Here is a 27722-nt window from a genome sequence, read left to right as displayed (position 1 = left end):
TCATTTAAAATGATGCATATTATAGCAAGATAATACAAATAAATGGTAGGTGTAAAATAATAAAGAAAAAATGAACAAGGGCATTAAAACAAAGCCATGAAAGATGATAATAAAAATTACCATAAAAAGATCTCCAAATTTGCTCCCAGTAGACTGTAAATTAGTTCCAGTTTTTTCAGCAGACTATATAAAAAAAAAAAAGACATATATGACCCAATTATTAGTATCCATAAGAATCAAATTAAATCAAACCAATTGGTTGGGAAATATTTAGTTCTTCATAATATTAAAATCAGGTAGTAGTCTTGTGTCCTCCTAAAAAACACAGCATATTTTCATGAATAATGTTCTTAAGGATAGCTATCACTCCTAATCTACTCATATTATTAAAGAATACCCAAAGCCTTTAAAGCACTAACTCATAAATTTACCCCAGCCTAGGGAAGATATTATGTATCAGTTAAACATAAATTTTGAGGGGATATATATACAAAGAAGAGGGGAGCTCAGAACCGTGGCAAAATATGAAATATGTACTATTTTTTAGACTCTTATGATTGAATATTTATTACTTTGAGTTGATATTGATATTAAATAACCAAAATCTTTCTTCTAAAAGTTAATTGGAGATAATTCAATTATCAGCTTTTTTGGTTTATCCTCAGATTTACTCCTTTTAATTAATACTCAAAACTTCATCTGAGTTGAATTTGTCTTTGCCTAAACTGGGTCACTGACTTCTGAGAAACTTTCTGTTCCTTTTTTAGGACCAATGAAAAGAGAGATACTTGCATGCAAAAGAGAAATGAGGTAAGCTGGCCGGTTTTCTTAGCAATGTTAAGTTTTTTTCTGTGAAATGAAGGTGGGAGGTGACAATAGCTAATTATCAGGAAAGGGATCTTTTTCTCTTACTGTCTCAGGTTTTGGCTTTAAAGCTCAACAAGTCTGGAACTTTCTTTGTCCAGAAAATAATCAGACCTCAAAAAAACTGGCTCACACTGTGGGCTCAAATTCACAAAGAATGGATTTTTTATGAGAAAGCCAACTTAATAATTTATGCTGAGGAACAGAACTGCCAAGTGGACTGAAATGTGTGTTGGACTGTCAGTGTATTCTTTTAGTAGAAGAAGTCAGAAAACTAAATTAACGACAGATTCAAGCTGGGTAAATATATGAAGTCAGACTTAAGAAGGGAATTGCAAGGTCAAGCATATTTCATTTGATATACCTCAGCCAGAATGGGTATCCTTTCCTTTTGACAGTCCTCACGAGTCATGGTATTTTCATAAAGCAGTTCAAATTCTTAGTTTCTAGTGCTGAAAGTGTATCTTTTCTAACTTTTAATAACCTTAAAATTTGTATTAGAAATCTCTGAGTGTTAGTCATGGTTTCATCTAGTTCTTGAATGGTTCTGGTTTTATAAGGAGAGTTTGCTGCAGATCTAGTTTGACAAAATGTCCAGTCTACATAAATGTTGTCATCCAATTTTTAAAATTTATTTTAATCTATAAATTAAAGTGCTACTTTTCAACTTAACCCACTGTACTTTCTTGTTTTCTCTTTGCTATGGTTATTACCCAGAAGGCTCTTTGCAACTCTTGGCCCTGGGTTCTGAATGTGGTTCCCTTACATGCCCACAGAGGTTTGTATGCTTTGCAAGCCTTGTTTTTTTCATAACTACTTTCAGACTTGGAACATTATAATCCACAGGTGTATATTTTTTCTTTATTTGCATACTGATAAAGCCCCATAAACATCATACATGAAGACCACAATCTTAGTACACTGAGAAAGACTCTGTAATCAGCAATATTTATTTATTTATTTATTCATGCATTTAGTTTTTTTCATTCATTACTTCACTTATTCATTCAATAAACACAAAAAGTCTTTGTGCTAGACTAATTGGGAATACAGATATGAGTCAAAAATGATCTTTGCCCTCAATCAGTTTGCAGTATACACAGGGGATAAACCATCAACAAAAATAACTAACCTACACATTAAATTATGACCTTTGGGATTAGAGGTTGAGGGAAGAGCCTCCATGTGGAGGGAAGAATGTAGCAAAGGTGGTTTTACTGCTGTTAATTCTGTCTTAGATTTTTGAGGTTTCCTCACTCTGTGACCTCAGGCTTGAAGAAGTTGCAACTTTCTTGTTCTAAAGTAAACTCTCTTCATATTTTGCCTCAAAATCCTATCTTTCCATAGAGATTCTAGTGTGCCAGATAGACAGGGATGTTTTGGTGGAAGGAGATAAGGTGAAGAACAGTGAAGAAGGCTAGTATGCAGTTATTATATGATTTTGCACAAACTTGGGCTCCATACCCATACTTTGAATTTCTCTGTACAAATGAAATAAAAATGAAATAAAACTTGAGTACTGTCATCTGCTCAAGGGACTTACCTTTGGTTTGTGCAAATAAGGTTTCTGTGGTGAGACACCAAATGAACTCAACTTCCTCTTTCAACAACAAATGTGTCAGTTATCAGCAGGATCTGTGCCACCCGGAGTTAAGCTCTTTCACCCTCAGCTCCCTGCAAAGAAACAAGAGTGCTAATCCTGACAAGGCTCCAGGGTAAGTTATAGCCCAGTATCTGGGAATTGATTGTTCCATGTGGGAAGACTGGTGGGGCATGAAGATCCAGGATGGAGGAAGATGTGAGACCATTAACCAAATTTAAAATGGTCCCTGGTTTCTCTTTTCAGACTTCTTACAGCAGGATCAATGCTGATTGCCCTTGAGGATAACTAGAGTACAACAAAGTCAGTTAATGCCATTAGTCACTGCCATTACTCAAGGAGCATAGAGTATGTCATGCAGCTCACTTTTTGATGAGGGCTCTTTGTTTCTCCATCAACCAGGGAAGATAGCAAAAAATGTTAATAATAAACAAATACAGTTTTGTGAGATTTATTGGGACAACTTGACATATTCAGCCAGAAAAAGAGTATTTGAATTTTTGCTTTCTATAATTTATCTAGTTTCATAATGAAGGAAAAGTTTGTGTATAAGCTGCTTGGTTTGATAAGTTTAGTTTTTACATATACAAAAATAGTAAGTTTTTTCAGGGTAAAAGGAATCCGATCACAGATTTTGGAGTTGAAAGAGCTCTTAGAGATTCAAATCCAGCACAATACAGATGGGGAAATTGAGAGTCAATGAAGTAAACACACTTGATTTCAGACAAATGTGAAAGTAAAGACGAGTGATTTAAGAGTGTGTTCAGAAGTGTTTCTTGACCTTTTATAAGTTGCTTTGTTGACCCAAGTTTAGCCCTACTGGTTAGCAAAGCCCTAGAGAGGCACCTATCTTTCAAGTGATTATTTTTCTTATTACTCTGAGTACTAGCAACCTCTCTGGTTATGAGTCAAGATGACTGAGTCAAAAGGAAACTACTGTTAGGGAATTCTTAAAGGTGGGCTGTGCTGTGCCCATTGGTACCAAGATAATTCTGAATAAAACAATAAGTTTTGTTGTAATTTTGGTAGGGAGTAGTCACACTCCCAAAGATCCTGCCAGTGGGGAAATTTTTGTTTTGATTGCTTAAATGGATGCAGGACGTCACTGTGATTTTTATTAATTAAGGAGTTTATCACTTATTGGTTGTGACACAATAAAATTATTCACTGCTGAAGTAGGTGGTATGTTGATATACTGAGGTAGGAAATGACTGAACTATACCAAGAATCAGGTAATGCATTCAGGTAATTGTCTTTGCATACAAAGTTTGAACATAGGTCCTTTTTAGTTAAAATCAGTTCCTATTGAAACTTAACCAGGAAAGTTATTGAGTTCATGTTGTACAGATTGCTCAAACCCTGGCAGTGGTGGAGCATAAGGCTAAAAATTGAGTAAGCCTACTTCTGGGAGATTTGGGGTGGCTTTTCATGGCCAGTTGTGTTTAAGGTAAGTCAACTGATATCCTAATAGGGCAGTTTCTACCCTTCAGTCACAGTTCAAGCAAAGAGAACAGAGCTGTCTGTTGTGAAACCATTCTAAGAGTTCCAGTAGTCAGGGCAATGACTGGTAGAGAGTGTGATTTATTATAAAACTTTTGGTCAAGAAGTCTGCTTACATCCAGATTCCTTTTGCAAGGAAGTTTTTCACCTAGTATTGGTTTGTATGTATCACAGGCAGAGTAATGAAGTACATGGATCAATAAACACAGAATCAAAAAGTTTTTGTCCTAGTCCAAGTTTTGCTAGTGGCTCACTGTATAGCCTTTGGTAAGTTGTTTTATTTTTGTAGATCTCCATATTCTCAACTGTAATAAGTGGGAGAGTTAATATAGTCTTTACTTTTCTTCATAACAATGCAATGACTCGACTCTAGGCTCCTAGGCCCTGAGAAGAGTTATGTATCATTAAGCAGTAAGTAATAGGGCTATAACATGAAAATATAACCAGAGGGGACTTTCTGGAAATATAATCTAGATCATAAGTGGAACCCAGTAAACTTTGTCGAGGCCATTATATTTCTTTCAGAATAATGTTATCATAATAACTTAACTTTTATATCACAGAAAAGTTTTTTTGTAAGTAATTTCCTTTTTTTAAAATGAAAAACACAAACAACAAACAAGGGAAATAGCTCTGAAATCTGATTTCCACAATGACACTGTCACCCAATCACTATTTCTCAATCTTTTAAAACCAGAGTTCCCTTTGAGAAACCTAAAAATGTCACTACAAGGTTATTGTGGACTTGCTTCCCTAGGAACCAGACCCTGAACTCCTTGAAAAACTTACCCATTACATTGACATTTTCTGAGCACTATGTGTGAAACAACTACAAAGGTTTTATAGATCTGTACTTTCAATAGTTTGTATTATAGGAACAATGATTTTGATTCCCAAATATATTTACTGTAATAAAGTATATTCTTTTTTCAAATAACACATGCTTTCCAGGCTTCCACTTTAAGAATTATTATTTTAGCCATCTCTCACAACTATACATTTTGGGGAATTTTCTAAACCCAGAAAAGTACAGGATCCAACCAAAAACCTATGGGGATTACTTTCTGTACAAGTAAAGGGGAAATGAACTAACATTTATTTAATGTCACTGTGTACCAGACATGAAAATAGGTCATTTCTTGTACATTTTCCATTTAATCTTTACAGCAATCTATGTTGCAAAGACTATGATCTTACTTTTATAAATGAGGAAACTGAAGCCCAGAGATATGAAAAAGTTGCTTCAGACTAGTCAGCTGATAAATGAGTTAAGATATGACTCCAGTCCTGCCTAAAGAACCTGATTCTTTCCACCTCCAAAATACTGCCCCAACTGCAAAAATGGTATCTAATTAGGCCTCTTTCCTAAATGATTAAAAATCTAATAAAGATGCATGCAGGGAAATTAAATTCAAGCATTTAAGATTTTGTTTGTGAATAGTCTAATTGCTTTAACTCATTTTTGGGAGAAAAATAATTTTTACTTCTTCTAATTTATAGAAAAAATGTCTAGACTTACAGAATATATCCAAATCTTAGTGTTTCTGACATCAAGTAAGTGATTTAGAGTTGATTCTAATCAATTCAGGAAATAACAGAGTTCCAAATTCCAGTTGTTCTTTTTTGGCTGTGATTGTGAGTGATTGAATGAAGGACACCATGTTCGTGGTCAGACTGGCTTAGGTAATACATGTGAGAATTTCATGGCTTAAAGAAAAAAAAAAGTTCAAGTAAAACAAATCAAGTTAGGTTTCCAAATGGCTTGTAAAAGTTGTCCCATGGAGAGTGGGAGGGCACCCTTCAGAAAACTTTCCATATTGATTTTCCCCTCTCCTCCAAAGATGACAACCCCACATACTACCCTATTATCAAAGAAAATAAGAGAGGCAAATTTGGTAAACATGTTCACTTCATGTTATTAATGACTTAATGCTGAGGGGTGAAAAGAAGGGAAGGACTGAGAGAGTGAAGATTTGTAGAGTTGTATAGGAAAAGAGCAATCACCTTGATGCCAGTAGCTTAGGTTTCACTCTCCTCAGTCTGCCACTTGCTAACCTTATGCCTTTGGGTAAATAAAGTCACATTTTGAGCCTCAGTTTTCTGATCTGTGAGACAGGAATGATATTCTATGGCCTGATTATTCATAATACATACCTTTACTAAAGATTAACAGTAATTATATGTGTAATAATTGTTTGTAAAGTATAAATCAGTAGATGGGTTGAAATGGTGGTTGCTGCATTAATGGTGACAGTGTCAGTGCTGGTAGTATTATTTAGAGGCAGTGTTTGAAAGGGGCCATGCCCATAAAATCATAGCAAGTTAGGGCTGGAAAGGAGTTAAAAATCATCTAGTTCAAACTGTCTTATTTTAATAATGAGGCAAATGAAAACCACACAAGGGAAGAGGCTTAGCAGAACAACACAAAGAACAATCTAATAGTTACTAGAATCTAAATGTCTTAGCTCCAAATCCAGTACTCTTTTCAATATATTCTACTGCTCTTAAGTCTTCTCCAACCTACAGCAAATATTGAGCTCGCTACTGTTATAAAGAAATTGTACCAGTACTCTATTCACAGATCTGTTATGGTTTGGGTTCATAGGCAAAACTCCCTGAAGATCCTTGGTTTTGATGCAATCCTACCCTGACACTTGGTGGGCAGTCATTTGGCATATATGCAAAGATATAAAATTGCTAGAATTAGAACTGAGAATAGCTTCATCTTTGATGAACACTCTTATCCATAAAAATACCACTTTAAAATAAATTTTTATTTGTGCAAAAAGCTGTTTGTATCAGAAGAGTTTTAAAGTTCTCTGCTCATAAACAACCTTATCACAATGGAAATCATAATAGCTGACTTTGAGAAAGAAAGTTAATCCTGCTGAGCTTCCATTTTCTGATCTGTAAAGAGAGTATAACAGTAATTTCCTCAGAGCTCTTACAAGGATTAAAGGTAATATATGAATAACATTTGGACAGTGACTGACAGGATGCATGTGGAAACTTCTTGGATTTAACACTTCACTGAAACTTAGAAGTCTGGTACAAATTCCAATGACATGATAATATAATTTCACATTGGCTGTACCTTTGTAAAATCACAGCATTTAGGCATTAGGAAGCAAAGATACCTTGGGTTAGATGTTATTGGTACCTCCCAAGTTTTTGGACTCAGCTCCACTGAGTTAGATTTAAATACATGGCATACTTTTATTTTCTGTGAAAAAATTTAGTTATTTCCATAAAGTTAAAGATTAATGATCATATTCCTACTTAAGATTTTGGGGTTCCTGTTGGATTTTAAATAAAAATCTAGGGTGGCATGCTTTGGAATTCTTAGGCATCCAGATTTATTAGACTCCGGCCTTATTATCCTTGCCTTGACCATATATTCAGTAGCAGAGTAAACTATGACTGTTGATTGTGAGAGTAGCTCATGGTAAAGATATTAGAAGTAAAGCTGCCTAAAGCTCAACTAATATGTGCTTATTCTCCATATTCTTGTCTTTGCAAATTAATGTAAATGAACTGAACACTTACCACATCGCATGCCTAACCTTCTGCTAAGCAAAGTGAGGAATATAAAAGTCTAAGTCCTCTGTCAGAGAGACTACATTTTATATGGAGGCTATAAGTCCATATAAAAGTTCTATACGTGTACAAAGAAGGAGATAGTCCTAATAGGGTTTCCCAGGGCAAGGAAAAGATGAAAGTTGAGAGAGAACCCTGAGAAAGAGTAAAATATTGGCTTCTGAGACAGGATCTAGGAAGAATCTTCCCTTTTGGGGTTGGCTCCTGTCATCAGGTCCCTCTTGTAAAAGAGGCATCTCCTACCATGGTTCTGGCCTTTGGTGTAAGCAATAGGTAACCTGAACTGGAATGACCAAGAGGCATTTACTTCTATAAGGGTGGTGTTAGAGGCACATGACATTCTGCTCTTATCTCTACCTAGGTGGCTCACATCTGCAGAGCTAAGGGCTAAAATATATGCTGAGGATGTGGTATTTTCACAGGTTATAATTTTGCCTGAACATATTGTCAGTATGGTTTTGGTTAGCTGAGTTGAGTGTACAACAAGGAAATTAAGTCCTTATAATTAATCCCTACATGGGCCAGTTAAAATAATTCTTTTAAGAGTGTTGTATGTTTAGCCTTGTTCTAGAGTTAGAGAGAAAGAAATAAAGAAATTTAGAGTATGACCTCTGACCTCACAATCCAATGTAGAGAGATCCATATATAGTTAAACAATATGAGTTGTCATAAAGCAGAGTATTTTTTCAGTTAAAGATATTTACTGAATGATTATGTGCCAGTCATTCTGTTAGATTCTAGTGATTTAAAAATGAGTGAGATGTGTTTTTTGCCTTCAAAGTGCTCATAGTTTAGTTAAAAACATGGATATAAATGGAAACATTTGATATAATGCAGTGAGTATATTATTAAAGGAATTCCTATAGTGACATGGTAGCCCCAACTTGCATTTTTAATACATTATTTTGACAGCAGAGTAGATAATAGATTTTAACAGGGCAGTCTTCAAGGGAAATGGATCAGTTAGTGTTTCAATAACTCAGAGAGGGAAGAGAGAGTGTGACAGTGAGGGAGGGAGAGAAAACATGGTTAATTGAATGAGAGAGTAAGAGTCTAAGATTATTCTATGAAGCCTGATAGATAGTGGCAGATAAGTAAAATGTCAGGGAATAAGCCATTAATGTAGGTGATGTTGCTCAGCATGAAGATGATGAATAAGAAGAGAAGATGCAGACCCAGGGAAAACAAATATTTAAAGGATGTGAAAAAATAAAAGAAACCATGAGAGAAACTCAGTATAAATGGACAAATAGCTAAGAGGTGAATTAAGAAATTCTTGTTTGAAAGCCAAAGGAAGAGAACTTTGCAAAAAGATGGAAGTGGTCAGACTGTGTCCAGGGCAGCTAAGAAGCCCTGCATGATTTAGCAACATGATGGCCACTTGTCACTTTGCTAACAGTTTCAGTGAGGTTGTAAGGTATATAAACCACCTTGAAGTGCATAAAGAATAGAGAGTGAAGAAAAGGAAATATTCAATGTAAACAAGTATTTTGAGTAATGTATAGAATTGTTGATTTACTATATTGTACACCAGAAACTAATATAACACTGTATGTTAACTATATTGGAATTAAAATTAAAAGATAATAAAAAATAAAAAGAAACAACAGAAGAAAGTGCAAAGACATAGAATAAGATGAATGCACAAGAGAAGAATTATTTTGGAGTTTGGTGAGACTTGATGAAAAAGATCCAACTGAGAAAGGAGAAGAGCATGATGACCTAGAGAAAAGGGAACAATTAATAAAAGAGGATCCTGAGAGATATAAAATGAATTAAGAGCATGGGAATTCATCTTGAGCAACAGGAAAGGCAGTTGTGTTGGGAAGTAAGAAAGTTGTAGCTATACTTAAGATTATTTGTGTTGGGGGGAGACAGTAGATGAAATTGAGTTGCTTCTCACCCAATAACCTAAATTTTCTCTGTGATTTGAGAAGTTAAGACTTTCTGCTGAAGAGTTAGTTGGTGGGAATGCAAACTGGGGCAGCCACTCTGGATAACAGTATGGAGGTTTCTCAAAAAATTATAAATTGAACTACCATATGACCCAGCAATTGGATTACTGGGAATTTACCCAAAGAATACAAAAATACTAATTCAAAGGGATACATGCATCCAGATATTTACAGCAGCATCTACCATAGCCAATTTATGGAAACAGTGCAAACATCCATCAACTCATGGATGGATAAAGATGTGATACACACACACACACACACACACACACGCACACACACACACACACACACACACACTATGGGATATTAGTCAGCTATAAAAAGGAATGAAATCTTGCCATTTACATGGATGGAGCTAGAGAGTATAATGGAGCTAGAGAGTATAATGCTAAGCAAAATAAATTAGTCAGAGAAAGACAATACAATATGATTTCACTCATATGTTGAATTTAAGAAAGAAAACAAATGAACAAAGGCAACAAAAGAGAGACAAATCAAGAAACAGACTCTTAACTATAGAAAACGAAGTGATGGTTACTAGAATGGAGGTGGGTGGGGAGATGAACAAAGTAGACAACGGGGATTAAGGAGTGTACTTTGTGTGATGAGCACTGTGTGTTATATGGAAGTGCTGAATTACTATATTGTACACCTGAAACTAATATTATATTTTATGTTAACTAACTAGAATTTAAATAAAAACTTATGGGACACCTGGGTGGCTCAGTGGGTTGAAGCCTCTGCCTTCGGCTCAGGTCATGATCCCAGGGTCCTGGGATCGAGCCCCGCATCGGGCTCTCTGCTCGGCAGGGAGCCTGCTTCCTCCTCTCTCTCCGCCTGCCTCTCTGCCTTCTTGTGATCTCTGCCTGTCAAATAAAATCTTAAAAGAAAAAATTAAAAAAAAACTTTAAAAACACTCTCTGCCAAGAAAGGTGGGGGAATGACAGAGTAGGAGAGAAAAAGCTTCAGTGAGTTATAAAGGTGCTGAATGGCCACCATGAAAATGGAAAAACATAATGGAGCAAAAAAAAAAAAATCAAAGGCTGGAGATCATAAATTTCTAGTGTTGTCATTCCAAATAAGGCCTAGTATTTTTAATAGGATCATTCAGCAGTTTGGATAGTAAGAAAGAAAATGAATTGTGGACTTGATCTGGGATTTAGGCATTGCTAGTCTGGTACAGCAGAAGAATGATGAACAAGGAAGTTGAGGTTTCATGTGTGAGAGTAGTTGGTTTAACCATTTACTATAGGCTGAGTAAGGGAGGAAGTAGGATAAGGGTGGGTGCTGGGTTGGACCATCAGAATTGGGGGGATTTACATACTCCACGTCTCTGGGAGTGTATGATGCAAGCTACTATGGTGAAACTTAATTATAATGTTAGAGAGTCAAGAATTGATGAAGTTTAGGGAAGCCCTACCTATGACCCTGCAATTGCACTACTGGGTATTTACCCCAAAGATACAGATGTAGTGAAAAGAAGGGCCATCTGTACCCCAATGTTTATAGCAGCAATGGCCACGGTCGCCAAACTGTGGAAAGAACCAAGATGCCTTTCAACAGACAAATGGATAAGGATGATGTGGTCCATATACACTATGGAGTATTATGCCTCCATCAGAAAGGATGAATACCCAACTTTTGTAGCAACATGGGCGGGACTGGAAGAGATTATGCTGAGTGAAATAAGTCAAGCAGAGAGAGTCAATTATCATATGGTTTCACTTATTTGTGGAGCATAACAAATAGCATGGAGGACACGTGGAGATGGAGAGGAGAATGGAGTTGAGGGAAACTGGAAGGGGAGGTGAACAATGAGAGACTATGGACTCTGAAAAACAATCTGAGGGTTTTGAAGGGGTGGAGGGTGGGAGGTTGGGGGAACCAGGTGGTAGGTATTAGAGAGGACACGGATTGCATGGAGCACTGGGTGTGGTGCAAAAACAATGAATACTGTTACACTGAAAAGAAATTAAAAAAAAAGAATTGATGAAGTTTGGCAAAGAGTACAAATTTGAAAAATCCTGTATTAAGGGTAATCTGAACAGGCTTTGAAAAAGTGCAAAACTGTGATATCTTTTTATAAATTTTCACACATTCTATAACTGAATGTATCTTTGACTCCTCAGTCAAATGGTGTTCCAAACTGGCTATTTGCAAACATGATTTTTACTTGAAATTCTATTATTCCTGCCTTGCCAAGTTTGTTGTTGTTTTTGTTGTTACTTCAACTGTTGCACCAGTAGGGTAACCAACTGTGCTATTTCCCTGGATTTTCATAGTTTTAGCACTGAAAATTCTATGTCTCAGGAAACCCCCAGTCTTAGGCAAACAAAACTGTTAGTCACTCTATAAACTCCCAGCTGATATGGACTTCCTGTCTCTTATGTCCCATCTTTCTAATCCATCTTCTACATTTCTGCCAGAGTGATTGTTTTAAAACATCAGCATGGTAATATGACATATCTTCCTGGAATCCTTCAATGATTCCCCCTAAAATCCTCCATGACTGGGCTGCATCTACTTTTTAAATTTCTTTTTCCTTTTGCTACCTTCTCCCATTCTTACTTCTCATTTCATCTTCCCCAGCATCTCACTCTGTTTTCCAGCTATACTAGAACACTTACTATTGCTTTCTATAGATCATTTGTTAACCTCAGGATATTTGAATGCTGTCTATTCATTGCTGTCATTCTTCTACTATTTCTTCTCTTGTATCCTGCCCACCCAAACTGCTTGTTGAAAATGGATTTACCTTTAAGTTGAACTTCCAATCCTCCTCTTTTGTGCAGTATTCATTTCTACTCCCATAGAAACTTCATTATCTCTTTCATAGCAGGTTTTAAAAATCTGTTATGGGTAATTTTTCTTATGTCTATCCCTCTTAAAAATCTATAAACATTTTGAGGACAACAATCATACATTATCCTTCTATGAAATTTCCCACCTCACTCCAACATTCTTAGCAATCAACATGCTAGATACATGTAGCATAATTTTAATTTGCTGTATGAAATCATAATCCACTGAATCCCAGATGAATAGCATTGGTAATACTCAGTGCAGGTTTTCTTGAAAAGATGAAACTTGACCAAAACTTTAAAGGGTTATTAGGATTTAAATTCAATAGTGTATACTTCAGGCAAAGTAAGTTAACTTTATCTTTTCCTCAGACATCATTTCTATTTTTCTTTCCAACCCTGTCCCTACAGGGACCAATAAGAAAATGCAGATGGCTTGGAACAAGTGCCATCTCTTCTGGATTGATGTGCTCTATATTTCAGAATTCAATAGAAGCAGACTGACATTGCAAAAAGAGCATTAAGAGGCCCACAATTCTGACTCCTGGTCTTATTTCAATCATGTTCTTCCTAGGTGACCTTGAACAAGGTATTTAATTGTTCATGAATGCATCTCTTTGTCAGTTAAACACTACAGTGGGGTAGTTACTGGTTATTGTCTCACTTACCTTAGAGGGATGATGCTATGATAATATGAGGATTTCTTAACACTTATGCCATTTACCATGGTTCTTGTCATGCACTGATTATGATGTTGGAGATTTTAAAAATATTTCCCCCACCAGACCGGAAGCTTCTCAGGGACAGAGATTATGGCAGATAGTTCTGTATTTGCTACAGGGCCTAGCACAGAGTTTATAAGATTGCATGTATTAAATATATGTTGATTAAGGCAGCCAGAGTCCTCAAAAAGCCATGGGAAATAAAAACCTATATAGAGTTATCTTTTCCTTTATGCTTACTTTTAATGTGTGGAGAGCTTTGGTGACTAGAGACGGAACATTTTCACTCTCCTTTCAGTTCCTATGCATGGGCAAGTAAGAAGTTATTTGCTGATGAGATGAAGCAGTTTTACCCTCTGCAGAATGGCAGCCAAGAAAAATAAAGGGTTAAGTGCTCTTAGAAGTAGACAACAAGGACTAGCTTCTTCATGAAGTCCAGGTAATAGTCTTAATGATACTCTGAGACTTTGAATGGTGCTGGTTTCTACCCATAGGATATATCTGACGACTTGTTATTTCTAAATTAATTATTTTGCATTTTTCTCAAGCTTCTACAGGTATGAATTTTCTAAGTTGAAAAGGGTAGGTGTAAGGAATACTGATGATAATAACGCAAATAAGGAGACAACATCATAGGGAAATAGAAGGCAGAAGCAATGTATTAGTTAACACATCCAAGTTTGCATTTTTGTTTAATGCTTCCAAACAGGGACTTTAAACTACTGTCTACAGTTCAATCCATCATGCAAATTCTCCATGAGTGCTTCTTAAGTAGCAGGCTGTCCTAGCTATAGAGTGATTAACATATCTTGTTTTGACACTAATGAATCTAATGGCACAATGGGTGAAAAAGCCAACAGACAAGTAAACAAAACATTTCAATTACAAATGTTGATGCTATGAAAGAAGGGACAGAGCATGAGAGTATATAATGATGTGCAGGTTTACCTAGATAGTACTGGTAGTGAAGGTCTTTCTGACCTGCAAACTGAGATTAAAAGGAACCAGACATGTGAAGACCTGGAGGGAGATAACTCCAGACAGAGAAAAAATGTGCAGAGACCTTCGCCAGGAAAAAATAGTAGCTTGGTCTAGAAACTGAAAACATCTCAGTGTAGTTGAAACATAGAGAATGAGGAAGAAAATGGAATGGAATGAAGTGATGTTGAAGGACACAGGAGACATGGTGAAAAGTTTGGCCTTCGTATAATAGAGGGCAAGCAAAGGATTTTAGGGAGGAGAATGACATATTTCAAAGAAAGTTTATCTGGGCTACAGTATAGAAAGTGTTAGAAAGAGTTAATAAGTGCCACAACAAAAGTAAGAAAATATGGAAACAAGCATAGATTCCAATTCTAACATACTACCTCTACACAAAGCAAGTTTTGTGACTTTGCTGCAACTTATTTAATTATTTTTGGTCTCAGTTTCCTCACCAGTGATATGGAGATAATCTTAGCACTGCTATGAGGATTAATGAGATAATACATGAAGCATGCTTAGCCTGTGAATAAATGGTAGCCCTCAATAAATGGTAGTGCAAATTAATGTTAGTGCTAGACACAGTATGGGGAATGGACTGCAGGGGTTATGACTGGAGTGTGGGGAGTATGGTAAATCAATCTGTTTCAGTTGTCAAGAAGAAAGGTGACAGTGGCCTATGTTAGGATGGCAGCAGTAGAAATATATTTGGATTGGAGAGATATTTCAAAGGGAGAACCGCCTGGTTTCTGACTGGATATGGAGGAAATGTAGTGATAGGGGTTAGCTAAATCCCCACTTTTCAGCTTGAGTGTCTGGGAGGAGAGTCATGACACTTACTGAGAAGGGAGATCAGACTCAGGAGTGAGTCACCAAACTTACACATTTTTTGAGACAGGAACCAAAGATATATCTAGGTTGAAGGGGAAAAAAATTGGCAACATAGGTGGCACAAGCCAACTAGAAATAATCAACAACAGAGAGAGAAACAGTGGCAGAAGCAAAGACAGAGAAGGAATGTACTCCGACCTTTGCCCTTCTAATTCAGTATTTTTCTATTAGTGGCTTCTTAGGTTGTTCTCCTTTCTTAAATTTCAGAAATGTCACAGATTTTCCACAGCAAGCTAAATATTTCATGAGAGAGCTTATATTTCCTTTTTTATTATGTTATGTTAATCACCATACAGTACATCATTAGTTTTTGATGTAGTGTCCCATGATTGTTTGTGTATAACACCCAGGGCTCCATAAGAGTTTATATTTCTGCCCAATCCAAACCAAATTCCCTGAGCTTCACCCTACCATGGGAATTTTACATTTAATTGTCACAAAATTTGGCACCAGATTTGGCAAAACCATCCTATCTTCCCTTCAGTCTGGAGAAGAGATTTTGGAAAGTAGACCATGCCAATCTCTAAGCTCACAATAAACTGTGAATTGCAGAGGCATAAACTCCCCACTTCCCCACCCACACAAAAGGTCTGAACTTGATCTCTAGCTTGCTGTTCTGGCTTAATTAGTTTCTGTTATTTAACACATGGGTGTGGATGGAACATCTCTCTTTAGTAAGTGAAACTTTCTACACCACTGAAGCAGGAACAAATACCCATGTCTGTACAGTACAAAAGTGGAAGTGTGATTTGGGTGGGTGTGAGATGTTCTCAGGTCTTGGAATTGTAGTGCACTTGATGAATCTTTCCTTGGTTTCTCACAGTTTTTGCATGGATAATAGATAATAGTAGAAAAATGTCAATAATGAAGTGGGTGTTGAGGAGCGATGGGTGATATTCGTGGGGACAGGTATTTAGTTATATTATAATAACCTAACTAGAGTAATTCTAGTGTTATAAGATTATAAGCTCCTACTATGGGATTAAAAATGTTCTTTTATAATGTGCCCCCAGATGTCATGAGCCTCATTCTATTAAGTAGTCCCCCCTAAGCGGAGAGAAGAAAGTGGTGTAGTGGAAATCTCATAGACTTTGGAGAAAATAAGTGATAATAATATATCTCATTTTTACTATTTTCTAGGTTTGTTACCCCAGAAAATTAACTGCATCTCTCTGAACCTCAGTTACCTCATATGCAATACAAGAGTAATAATAATAGTATCTGCTTCTGATGATGGCTATAAAAATGAAATTAGATAATGCATGTGAAAAATGTCATTGCAGATTCTGGGATACATTGCTGATAGTCACACCGTGATAATTATTTATTCTTTTCACTTGTGAACAACCCTTCACCTTCTATTCAAAGTTATACATACATAAGCAAGATAACTGCATGACTTTTTAGGATGTATCACAAGTCAAGTAGCAAGGATGAAATATTAGGGGAGAGAAAGTGAAAGTACCCTTTAGAATAATGGTAGTTCACAATGTTGACATTTTTATATGTGAACTAATCATTTGGGGTTCTGCTTTTAATCCACATTTCTATTCCCCGGAATAGGACTTAAAACGTGATACAGGAAGTCATTCTGTTACTTATGAGGAGAATCTAAAAGCAAAACATTCCTTTGTTTTGTAAATGTACTTAAAACAAAATAAAACAAAAAAGAAACAATTAAGACAATAAAAATGTTATTTAACCTAAGAAACAACTTCACTACTGTATACCACTTCTATCCCTAAATTCAGTAAACATGCTTGCAATATAAACAGAAGCTATGTTTGTAAAAATTTGTTTTGGGGAGGAAAACAAATGAAGAGAAGGGTGTTTATAAGGATTAGGTATCTTGTACTCCCATTTTAAGTCCCAGATCTTCTGTTTTGTAGCTTTGTGGCCTTAATAAGCCTCCCTTTTGGCCTTACTTCTATGTATTATATGAAGGCTGAATTAAATGATCTTTTAAAGGTTCTTTCCAGTCTAAAATTCTACAAGAGTGTTAAACTAAAATAATAAAGTTGTTGCTCTCTTTTACTTGCAGGCAACCTGCATAAATCTATGACCAGAACTTGAGAAGCCCTAAAGATTACTTTATATTCCCCATGTCCTATATTTATTACATAATAAAAAACACACTAAAGCATAAAATAAGATTAAGGACATTCGCATTTTTTTTCTTCTTATGATGACTATTTTAATGAAAAAAAAAGTATTAAGCTTTAAATTGTTTCCAAAAATGATTTTATGGCCTACTTTACTGTTTCCCTAATCAATGCGTACTGTGTCCATTGGATAATCTACCATGTCCATGATGTCATACCAGTACAGAATTCTTAGCAAGAAAATTAGTCTCTTCCTTTTCAGATCACTAAAGGGAATTCCTAGCTCAGATTCTGAATTTGTGTATTAATGATCCTTTTCATGTAAATTGGTATAAGACCTAAGCCGAGAGAGAATGACAATGTGCATGAGAACCACTTATGCTATTGTGAAAAAATGTTAAGAAGATAGGGTTCCCAAGTCTTGAAACTCAGCTAGCATACTAGCAATGTAGGCTAAAGATGCAGGGCCATTTTTCAAGTGCTGTAGTACCAAGGTAGGAAGTCAGAACCCAAAAGAGAAGAAAGGGGATGTAAAAGGCAAGGTTGGATTTCTATCATTGCAAGTGTTAATGAACAGGCTTTGGGGCAGGAAAAATTTGGGCGCAAAAGGAAAAGACTGAAGTGCCATACCCTTTTTGTTGTGGTAAGAAAAAGAAACTAAGTATTTCAGGACATCCTTGCCTATATGACACAACTTAGACAATTTGGGAGGGCAGTTTGAAGACAGCCCCATGGTTTCCTGATTCATTAGGTGACCTTGGATCAGTAGTAGATATTCTTTAAGCATCTGCCAATTCATCTGAACACAGGTTTTTTCTAAATCTAATAATCTGCCTCTTCAAGTATAAAAAGGAATCTGGATTTGGCTATAGAACTGTTTAGTCATTATACTCTTTTTTTCTTTGATCAAGCAGGAATTATAACTCCACTGCTTACCTTGATGAGTATACTGAGATATTCAAGATGGATAGCAACAGTACCAGCAATGACTGCAGTACTACTAATGTGACATTTCAAAACTCCCTCTATGCAGGCACCTACATCCTCATATTCATCCCTGGTCTTCTGGCCAACAGTGCAGCCTTGTGGGTTCTGTGCCGCTTCATCAGCAAAAAAAATAAAGCCATCATTTTCATGATCAACCTCTCCGTGGCTGATCTTGCTCATGTACTGTCCTTACCCCTCCGGATTTACTATTACATCAGTCACCACTGGCCCTTCCAGAAGGCCCTTTGCCTGCTGTGCTTCTATCTGAAGTATCTCAACATGTATGCAAGCATTTGTTTCCTGACGTGCATCAGCCTTCAGAGATGTTTCTTTCTCCTCAAGCCCTTTAGGGCCAGAAACTGGAAACGTAGGTACGATGTGGGCATCAGTGCTGCCATCTGGATCATCGTGGGAACTGCCTGCTTGCCATTTCCCCTTCTGAGAAGCACCTACTTAGGCAACAAAACTGAGTCCTGTTTTGCTGATCTTGGTTATAAGAAAATGAATGCAGTGGCTTTGGTTGGAATGATTACTGTTGCTGAGCTGGCAGGATTTGTTGTCCCAGTGGTTATCATCGCATGGTGTACTTGGAAAACTATTATATCCCTGAGACAGCCACCAGTGGCTTTCCAAGGAATCAGTGAGCGTCAGAAAGCACTGCGGATGGTTTTTATGTGTGCTGCAGTCTTTTTCATCTGCTTCACTCCTTACCATATTAACTTTATTTTTTACACTATGGTGAAGGAAACCATCATTAGTAGTTGTCCCATTGTCCAAAGCACACTTTATTTCCACCCTTTTTGTCTGTGCCTTGCCAGTCTCTGCTGTCTTTTGGATCCAATTCTCTATTATTTCATGGCCTCAGAGTTCCGTGACCAGCTATCTCGCCATGGAAGCTCTGTGATCCGTTCCCGCCTTATGAGCAGAGAGAGTGGTTCATCAATGGTTAGCTAAACATAAAATAACTCTTCAATTATGAATTTAACTATGTTTCCTAGCTTTTCCCAAAGGCCAGAATGACCAGACAATTTGTTTAACGGAAATTTAGGAACAATGGAAGTCTTGTTGTGTAATAGTTGTGGTCACAGGGATGTAATGGGGATGACAGTGTGTAAGAAATGTGGGAGAGGTAAGGAAGATAGAATTTGCCAGTTTCCTCTTTGAAATTCAAGATACTTTCTTAAGAGACCTAGCTCAAATTTTACAGATGTTTTCAATCAAATGAAAATTAGATATTTTATCTTAAACATTTCTTTAGTAAATATATTGTTAATAAGATGCAATAAATACACGATTCTTTTCCCAAACTGTGAATCTCTTATATGAAGACTTTTAATTGTGAATGAGAATAAAATTCTTCAGTTTTTCTAAGAAATAAATGCACAGGTAAGGGGGAGTGACAATTGAAGTAGTGTATGCATAAATTTCAGGGCCATAAACCTAATACTGAATAAAGGGCATGGAAATTTTTCCATTCACTGAAAATATATTGGATGCCTATTATATTCTGGGTTATCAATTTCTTAGGTACTATCACAATATAGCAAGCATCTCATATGACCATTCTAATAAACTTGTGGAAATTTCCAATACAAATGAGTACGTACAACCTCAGAAAGGGAAGTAACTTGCCTGAGGACGAACAGTGGTGAGGTAAAATTAGTTCTGTATACACTGCATATGCTTAAATTGTTCCCTCTATTTGTGTTGTTACTTTTACTAAGTCAATGTTAAACTTGAGTTAAATGGTGAAGACACAGACCAAAGCTAAGCTGCATCAGATTAGGCCATTTCTACACAATTTGCTGGAGATTATGTGAAAAGTCTGGGTTATGGGAATGGCAGATCAAACTTCTGGTTACAAAGTATCAAATGATAAATAGTTTTTTTGTTTTGTTTTGTTTCGTTTTGTTTTTTTTGTAATACTGTCCCAATCTACAGTTTAATGATTAGGGGTATAGGAGACCCACATTGTTCATGATGTCTTACCAAATATATTTTAGGGCTTAATGTAGGTCATACAGAACCCATAAATAGATGAAAGAAAGAAGGCTATAGAGCTGACAGATGTAGAAGTTCCTTATATATTTTGGATATTAACCCTTTATTGGATATATCATTGCAAATATTTTCTCCCACTCAGTAGGCTGCTTTTTTTTGTTTTATTGTTTGTCTCCTTCACTGTGCAAAATCTTTTATTCTGATGTAGTCCAAAGAGTTTATTTTTGTTGTTGTTGTTGTTGTTGTTTCTCTTGACTTAGTTGACATATCTAATGTTGCTATGGAGAGGGCCGCAAAAAAAATTGGAGAAATGAACATTCTGTGAAATTTAGATTTTTTTGGAGCTTGCCCAAATTCTTTCTTTTTGAACATTGACAAATTTGTGTTTATTAAGAAAGTTCTGTCAATAGAGCTCACAGAATTTCATTAGAAAGAGAAAGCATTATCACATCATAAATGAATGGGAGAAAAACGTGTGTCCTTCTGGCAATCTCTTTATCTTCATTTTTCTAGGGGTTATATCTATTATTTCAGAGCCATTGTAGAGGATTTGAGTATAGGCAATCCTCAGCTTTTCAGTTTGGTATTTATGAAACTCAATACACCACTTTCAACACTTACGCTTGAAATGTAAATAGCGTAGATACTTTGCATGCAGGAAGGAGAAGGGAAGTGGTTTTCTTCAGAATATCCATTTGAACAGTCTGGCTGAGGAGAAGGAAGGAGGGAAAACTAAAACAGAGAAATTAAAAGAAAGAAGAACAAGGCTTCTAGGGAGGAAAAGAATTCTGTAATTATTAATTAATGAAACTGGTTTTCTTGTGCTTTATTAACCTGCATCTGAAAGCACTGCTTAAAGAAGTTTTCCAGATATGTTTGGAGTTAATGGAAGCATTATCAGGATGACTGTCAAGATGCCTCACTCAAAGAATTTAATTTTGAAAGAAAACTATTTAGAATTACACATCCTGCTGTTTGCAGAGAAAGGTATTTCAGTTCTAAATACTCATTCCTACTTTGAAATTGCTGCCTAGAGATAGTGGTTTGAACACAGGATTTGTATATTAGTGGGCCAATTAATATATGTACCTTCCATCTGGCCACGATTAAAGTGGAATCTTTGGGTTTTTTGACATATGAATTCCTATTGTAATGAGAGAGAAAAATATAACATTGAAGCAAGTAATGGTTGGTTCTTGAATTGTATTAAAGACTGGGATGTCTTATACAATGCTGGCAGAAAGATGACAATATTTGATCTTATGAGATAACACCTTTGTAAATTGGTGAGATTGCTTTAAGTTATTACAATGGACAGCAATTTTAACACTTATCTGTATGTTTCCTACAGAGACATGATGCAAGACAAATAAGACAGTAAAATTTATCTCCTTGAATCAGCTTTTCGAAAAGTCACCAAAAATTTTCTTATATATTTACCTCCATATCTTTGCAAGATCCTTGTCAAAATCCACTTAGATACCCTTGATATCATTCAGAATCTTATAATACTGATAAAAGACTCCTTAACCTGATAGCTTTAATAAAAAGAAGGAAGAAGTTTTGAGAGATAAAATAACTTTGTACAACAATCTATATGATCTTAAGTGCAGTTTATGCATGTTTGGTTATACTGTTCACTTTTACAAGGCTTTATATACTAGTGCAGAGTACAGATATAACACTTATCATATTATATGAATTATTCTTATGTAGCATGTGGTCATTTCTATAAAAATGTTAAGCATAATACTCTTTTTTTGGATTTATAGTTTTTATTATTATTTTTTAATCATTTTTTAAAATTTATTTTCAACATAACAGTATTCATTGTTTTTGTACCACACCCAGTGCTCCATGCAGTCCGTGCCCTCTCTAATACCCACCACCTGGTTCCCCCCACCTCCCCCCCCCCCCCCCCTTTAAACCCTTCAGATTGTTTTTCAGAGTCCATAGTCTCTCATTGTTCACCTCCCCTTCCAATTTCCCCCAACTCCCTTCTCCTAACTCCCCATGTCCTCCATGCTATTTGTTATGTTCCACAAATAAGTGAAACCATATGATAATTGACTCTCTCTGCTTGACTTATTTCACTCAGCATAATCTCTTCCAGTCCCATCCATGTTGCTACAAAAGTTGGGTATTCATCCTTTCTGATGGAGGCATAATACTCCCTAGTGTATATGGACCACATCTTCCTTATCCATTCGTCCGTTGAAGGGCATCTTGGTTCTTTCCACAGTTTGGCAACCGTGGCCATATGTTTAAAGCATAATACTCTTATTTGAAAATTTAACTTCCCTACTATAAAATTGCTACTGTAAGTAAATCTGTTTTTCCTTATATTATTTTGCACATTTTACAGGACTATAACCCACCATAAAAGTAAAGCTAGTGCTTATAATACAAAATTAAAACTACATTCTGCTTTTAAGTAGTAAGTACTTATAGTAACTCTTTAGACCAAATACTAAGGCTTTAGTTGCATTACAAATTCAATATGTAATTACAAGTAAAAGTATGCTATTATCCTCTAAGGCTCTGAAAGAGTTAATTGATCTCCCAGGGTTCAAAATTTACCACACATGAATATATAAGATATTTTGAGAATTTTCAATGTATGAAATTGATAAAGTGGAAAGAGAACAACTGGTTCACAGAAACTCAACTTCAAATTGGCTATTATGGGGAAAGGTAATAGCAAAATTCCAGTAGCTATTATTATAGACTAGCAGGTTTCCTGATCAAGGACATATCAAATCTAGAGCTATATATAGAATACTTTTCTATGGGGAAAACAAAGACAAAAATTAAAAACTAAACACTAGCAGAGTGACCCCTTTACATTTGAAAATGAAAGGGAAACCACATGAAAGTGGGTAAGGAAAGCTGAGAGGCAATATCACCATAAACTCTTGCCCTGATTCAGTGATCCACAATTGGTGGGTGGGGGGTGGAGAGAGATTCAAAATCTGGAACTTCAACTTGAGGAGCAAAATGTTTATACCTCATATTGGGCAGCCCAGTTTTTAAGACTGATATGTGAGAGACAAACCTCAAAAACATCTGGCTTTGAAGACCAGCAAGCCTCAACACCATGAAACCCATGGGGCTGTGGCAAACTGAGAAACAGCTCTTAAAGCCTTCCTTTGCAGTCACTCATTTTAGGGCTCAGTCCAAAGCAGCTCCTTGAAAAGTGCCTAGACTTTATGTGAAAGAGATTGCTTTGTAAATTTTAGGACATTGGTGTGAGGGTCAAGTATCTGTTGAAATACTCTTAATACTCTTTAGGGACAGAGGCAAGCAGACAACATCTTCCTGCTCTTCCTCACTGCTAAAGTTAGTAGGCACCATCTTTTTTTTTTTTTTATTCTTACTTTCCTTATTTTCCTTTCCTTTTTATTTTTGTGTTTCCATTTTTCCTTTTTTTCCCCTTTTTACAGAAGTTTCTACCTTTGTATTCCTTTACCTCACTGCAGCCAGTGGAAACAACTTTTTCATTCTCCCTCTGTCACACTCCAGAGCACTAATATCTTCTGGAAGAAAACTTCCACACATATCTTGTGCCCAAGTTTTTACATTTGGTGAGCTGACTTTTGTGGCTGTTGCCTAAGGGATGTCTCTTGATCACCTGACTCTGGAGACCCATGGGGCTTGCAATTTTAAGTCCCATGGGACTGTAACAATTGGAGAGGTAGTTTGTGGTATACTACCACCACCAGGGTACTGTAGAGGTTGTCAGGTTGAAATACACGCTTAGTCTTTCTGAGAAAGAGGACTCTTTGGGTGTGATCATTACACTCCCCTGCCTTGTTCCAGATCATTGGTATCTTACATAAAGGAGTTTATACCTTTTCTGGTGCCATGATTTTTGTGGCTGCTGCCAAGGGACACCTCTACATTACCTGGCTCTAGTAGCTAGCAGGGCTTACACTCTCTAGTCTCACAGAACTGTATCCAATGGAGGAAATGTTCTTTAACAGCTACTACCCTGAGGGTACAGCAAGGACAACAGATCCGAGACCTTACTCTTTCGGTGAAAGAGGTTTAATTAGCTTATTATCATAAGCTAACATCAGGTTTCTAATTAAGCATATATCTAAGGCCTGACTATAAACTTTTCTTGAGACCTTAGAGGGTGGCAACATTTTCATACTCTTCCTTTGTCATACTTCAGAGTGCTAGCATCTTCAAGGTGAGCGTTTATATGTTTCTGGTGCCCCAGGTTTTATGTATGGTGCCCTGGGTTTTGCAGCTGCCACCAGAGAATAACCCTTGAATACTTGGCTCTGGTGGCCAGGGAACCTTATGTTTCTGGGCCCCACAGGTCTATAACAATCAGAATGATAATTCTTGGCAGGCTACAACCTCCAAGACACTGCACAGGCAGGCAGCAGACTGGAATACACACCCAGCTATTCTGTGAAAGAAGCCTACTTTCTTGCCCTGAAACTTCAGTCTTAGGGGCAGGTTTAAGGTTTGGCACACAACTAGGATCTATAAAGTTGCTCTTAGAAAACATAGGCTGGGGAATATTACCATTGTGCTATCCCTCTACCTCGCTACAGCTCATTAGCATCTCCCAGATTAGAACCTATACAATTATGGGGAGGCCCAGTTTTTGTGACTGCTGCTCAGGGAACAACTCCAGCCTGGCTCTGGTGTCCTGTGGGGCTCACACTTGCAATCTTACAGGACTGTATATATTTGCATTCTTTAAAAGCTGTTGCCTGAGGGTCTGGTTTCTAATCAGACTGAAGCTAGATGCTGATTGAGATCCTCCCCTTTGAGACACTGACATCTTGGCACACCTTCAACTACTAGGAGCTATTAAAAATAAAATAGGCTGCCTGGACAATCACAAAGTTTTGAGAGACAACCAAGAGCTAGGGCAGGGTTGAACAATAAGGTTCATTTCATATATGAGGCTAACCCTTCATTGACAGGGAGTGCCAGCTGTTTCATCCAATGCATAAACCAAAATAGAGAGTCAAGGAAAATGAAAAAAAAAAAAAGTGGAGCATATTCCAAATGAAAGAAAAAGATAAAACCTCAGGAAAAAAAAAAAAAACTTAATGCAACAGAGGTAAGTAATTTACTTGATAAAGTGCTCAAAGTACGGCTCCTGGGTAGCTCAGTCAGTTAAACAGCTGCCTTCAGCTTTGGTCATGATCCAGGATCCTGGGATCGAGCCTGCATCAGGCTCCGAGCTCAGCAGAAAACCTGCTTCTCCCTCTCCCTCTGCCTGCTGCTCTGCCTACTTGTGCTCTCTCTGTCAGATAAATAAATAAAATCTGAAAAAAAAAAAGTTCAAAGAAATGTTTGTAAAGAAGCTCACTAGGGTGCCTGGGTGGCTCAGTTGCTTAAGCATCCAACTCTTGATTTTGGCTCAGGTCATAATCTCAGAGTTGTGAAATCAAGCTCTACATTGGGCTTTATGCTCAGCTCAGAGACCACTTGAGACTCACTTTCTCCCTCTCTTCCTCCCCCTGCTATCTCTCTCTCTCTCTCTCTCAAATAAATAAATAAATAAATAAAATCTTTTTTTTTTTTTAAAGATGCTTACTGAGAAGGGACAAGATGGTGGAAGAGTAGGAGACCCTATTTCAACTGGTCTCCTGAATTGAGCTAAATATCTACCAGAGCACTCTGAACACCCATGAAATCAGCCTAAAATATAAGATTATACATTCTGGATCTCTATGGGGGCAGAGGTTCATCAGTGTAGTGGTACAAAGGAGTTGACAGTGCATAGACTGTGCATAGACACTGCCCAGAAGGGAGAGGGAGCCACCAGAAGTGACCCATTGGAAAGTAATACTCCAACACTGTACCCTATGCTTGGGGACCGGCATTAGCTTGGAGACTGGTTAACAGCACTCAAAAAAAAAAAAATAACAAAAAACAAAAAACAAAAAAACGAAAACAAAACAAAAATAAAAGGGACTTAAGGGGCAATTAATTGCTGGGATTGGGTGTCCACAGGCATGAACCTAAGCCATAGTCCCAGGATGCCCAGAGCCAGCTACCCACCTGCATCTGAGAGAGCCTGATGCAGGCTGCAGTTGGTCACTGGATCTGTGGCCATCTGCTGCCTCCACCACCACAGGGGCTGAGTGCACCCAGCATGGGCGTGAGCTCCAGACAGTGGTCCAGAAAATGGCAGCTGCCAGTACTGGGCTGGCCTGGACCACTATTGGCTTGTGGTTTTGTTGGCACGGGGATGCAGAGAAAAGTGGGGGCCTTGGGTGACCACTGAGACAGTGGCTCAGAGTGCACACCACCTGTGGGAGGTTGCAGCATTTGGCAGAGATTGCAGAGGAGGAGTATGTGTGTTCTGGACTATTAAGAGGGACTGTGACTTTTCTCAGAGGTGGAGGTCTGGGTGCAGACAGTTTACTTTGCTCTGACCCTCCAAAAAATGTGCAAAAGGCCACCAAAGAACAAAAACCTCCAGAGAACAAAGGCCTGAAAAACCGGTTTCCACAGAGACCAGTCCCTTGATAGGAGGCAGGGCAACTGGGCCCAAGAAGACTGACTGAAAAACAACTTTTCAGGCCCTGCCCCAAGAAGACAAGTCAAAAGAACAAGAAGCCAACAATCACAGGTTCCCCACAAAACTGTAAAACTCCAGCATCAGGGGAAAACAGTATACTCCGCTCGTGGTATTTCCCCCAAACCTGTATATTTTCATAGATAAAACTTCTCTCTCTCTCTTTCTCTCTTTTTAATTCATTCTCGTGATTCTTGTTCTTTTACATTTTTTTACCTACTTACCATTTCAACTAGATGTTTAATACAACGTATTCCATAGTAACTTTTTTAACTTGAAATTTTGTCATACATATACCTTTCTTTTTCTTTATATATATCTATATATAGATATAGATATTTAGAGATAGATAGATATAAGCTTCAAGATAATCCTTTTCTCTTATTCAGTAATATATATATATTATAAATCATATGTATAATATAAATAATTTATAATATATTTAATTTAATTTTTAATTAAATTAAATTAATACATAAATATATAAATATAATATATAAAACAATATATATTTATATATAATATATAAATATTATAAATATAAAGAAATATATAAATATATAAATATAAATATATATAAATATATAATATAATATATTTTATATATAAATAATAATATATATTTTATAAATATAATATAAAATATATATTTTAATTTAATTTAATTTTTAATATATAATATTATATATATATTTATACCAGTTTTAATTTCCCTGTATCTCTGCAAAGTTGAGACCTTTAACAAAGATAACAAGATACACTCAGGAAGAACTGAAATAAACTTCGTTGCCTACATTGTACGTTTATAAACACCTTCCCATCTTATTCTTTTGTTGGTGTTCCTGTGTATTTATTTTTTCTCTTATACTTCATGAATCTTATTCCTAGGGTTCATTTTGGCTGGATCTCTCTCTCTCTCTCTCTCTTTTTCTTTTTCTTTTGTTGGTCTTTTTGTTTGTTCATTTTTGTATTTGTACTATTTGGTAGGTTTTTTCTTTTCCTTTTTTCTCTTTTTCCTTTTTTTTCCCCTTTCCTTTTTCCTTTTTCTTTTTCCTTTTTTCTTTTCTTTTTGGTGGTGACCTCCAATTGCTCTGAAACTCTCCAAGGTGCACCTTGCCTGGATCGTGGTTGATATTTTCAGCTATACATCCCCTCAACCACCTCT

At 36.6% G+C, this 27722-nt stretch overlaps 1 protein-coding gene across 6 annotated transcripts; it reads left to right on the top strand.

The window, feature by feature from the left end:
• Positions 1–772: 772 nt before the first annotated feature.
• Positions 773–20122, top strand: LOC111160928 (putative P2Y purinoceptor 10). 6 transcript variants are annotated; one of them, XM_022524326.1, is made up of 4 exons: positions 780–810; positions 1582–1642; positions 2487–2579; positions 17928–20122. In XM_022524326.1, the coding sequence occupies exon 4, from the start codon at positions 17980–17982 to the stop codon at positions 18955–18957; it is 978 nt and encodes a 325-aa protein (XP_022380034.1). In that variant the 5' UTR covers positions 780–810; positions 1582–1642; positions 2487–2579; positions 17928–17979; the 3' UTR covers positions 18958–20122. The 6 variants fall into 6 exon arrangements, with proteins under 6 accessions (XP_022380029.1, XP_022380034.1, XP_022380028.1 ...); XM_022524321.1 differs by lacking the exon at positions 1582–1642 and having other exon boundaries at positions 773–810; XM_022524324.1 differs by lacking the exons at positions 780–810; positions 1582–1642 and adding an exon at positions 13341–13481 and having other exon boundaries at positions 2517–2579.
• The last annotated feature ends 7600 nt before the right edge of the window (positions 20123–27722 follow it).

The sequence above is a fragment of the Enhydra lutris genome, unplaced genomic scaffold (genome assembly GCF_002288905.1).
Source record: "Enhydra lutris kenyoni isolate GAN:26980312 unplaced genomic scaffold, ASM228890v2 scaffoldscaffold79, whole genome shotgun sequence".
In the NCBI taxonomy this organism is placed as follows: Eukaryota; Metazoa; Chordata; class Mammalia; order Carnivora; family Mustelidae; genus Enhydra; species Enhydra lutris.
Note: the sequence above shows the minus strand (reverse complement) of the source record. Positions and strands in the feature narration are given on the sequence as shown.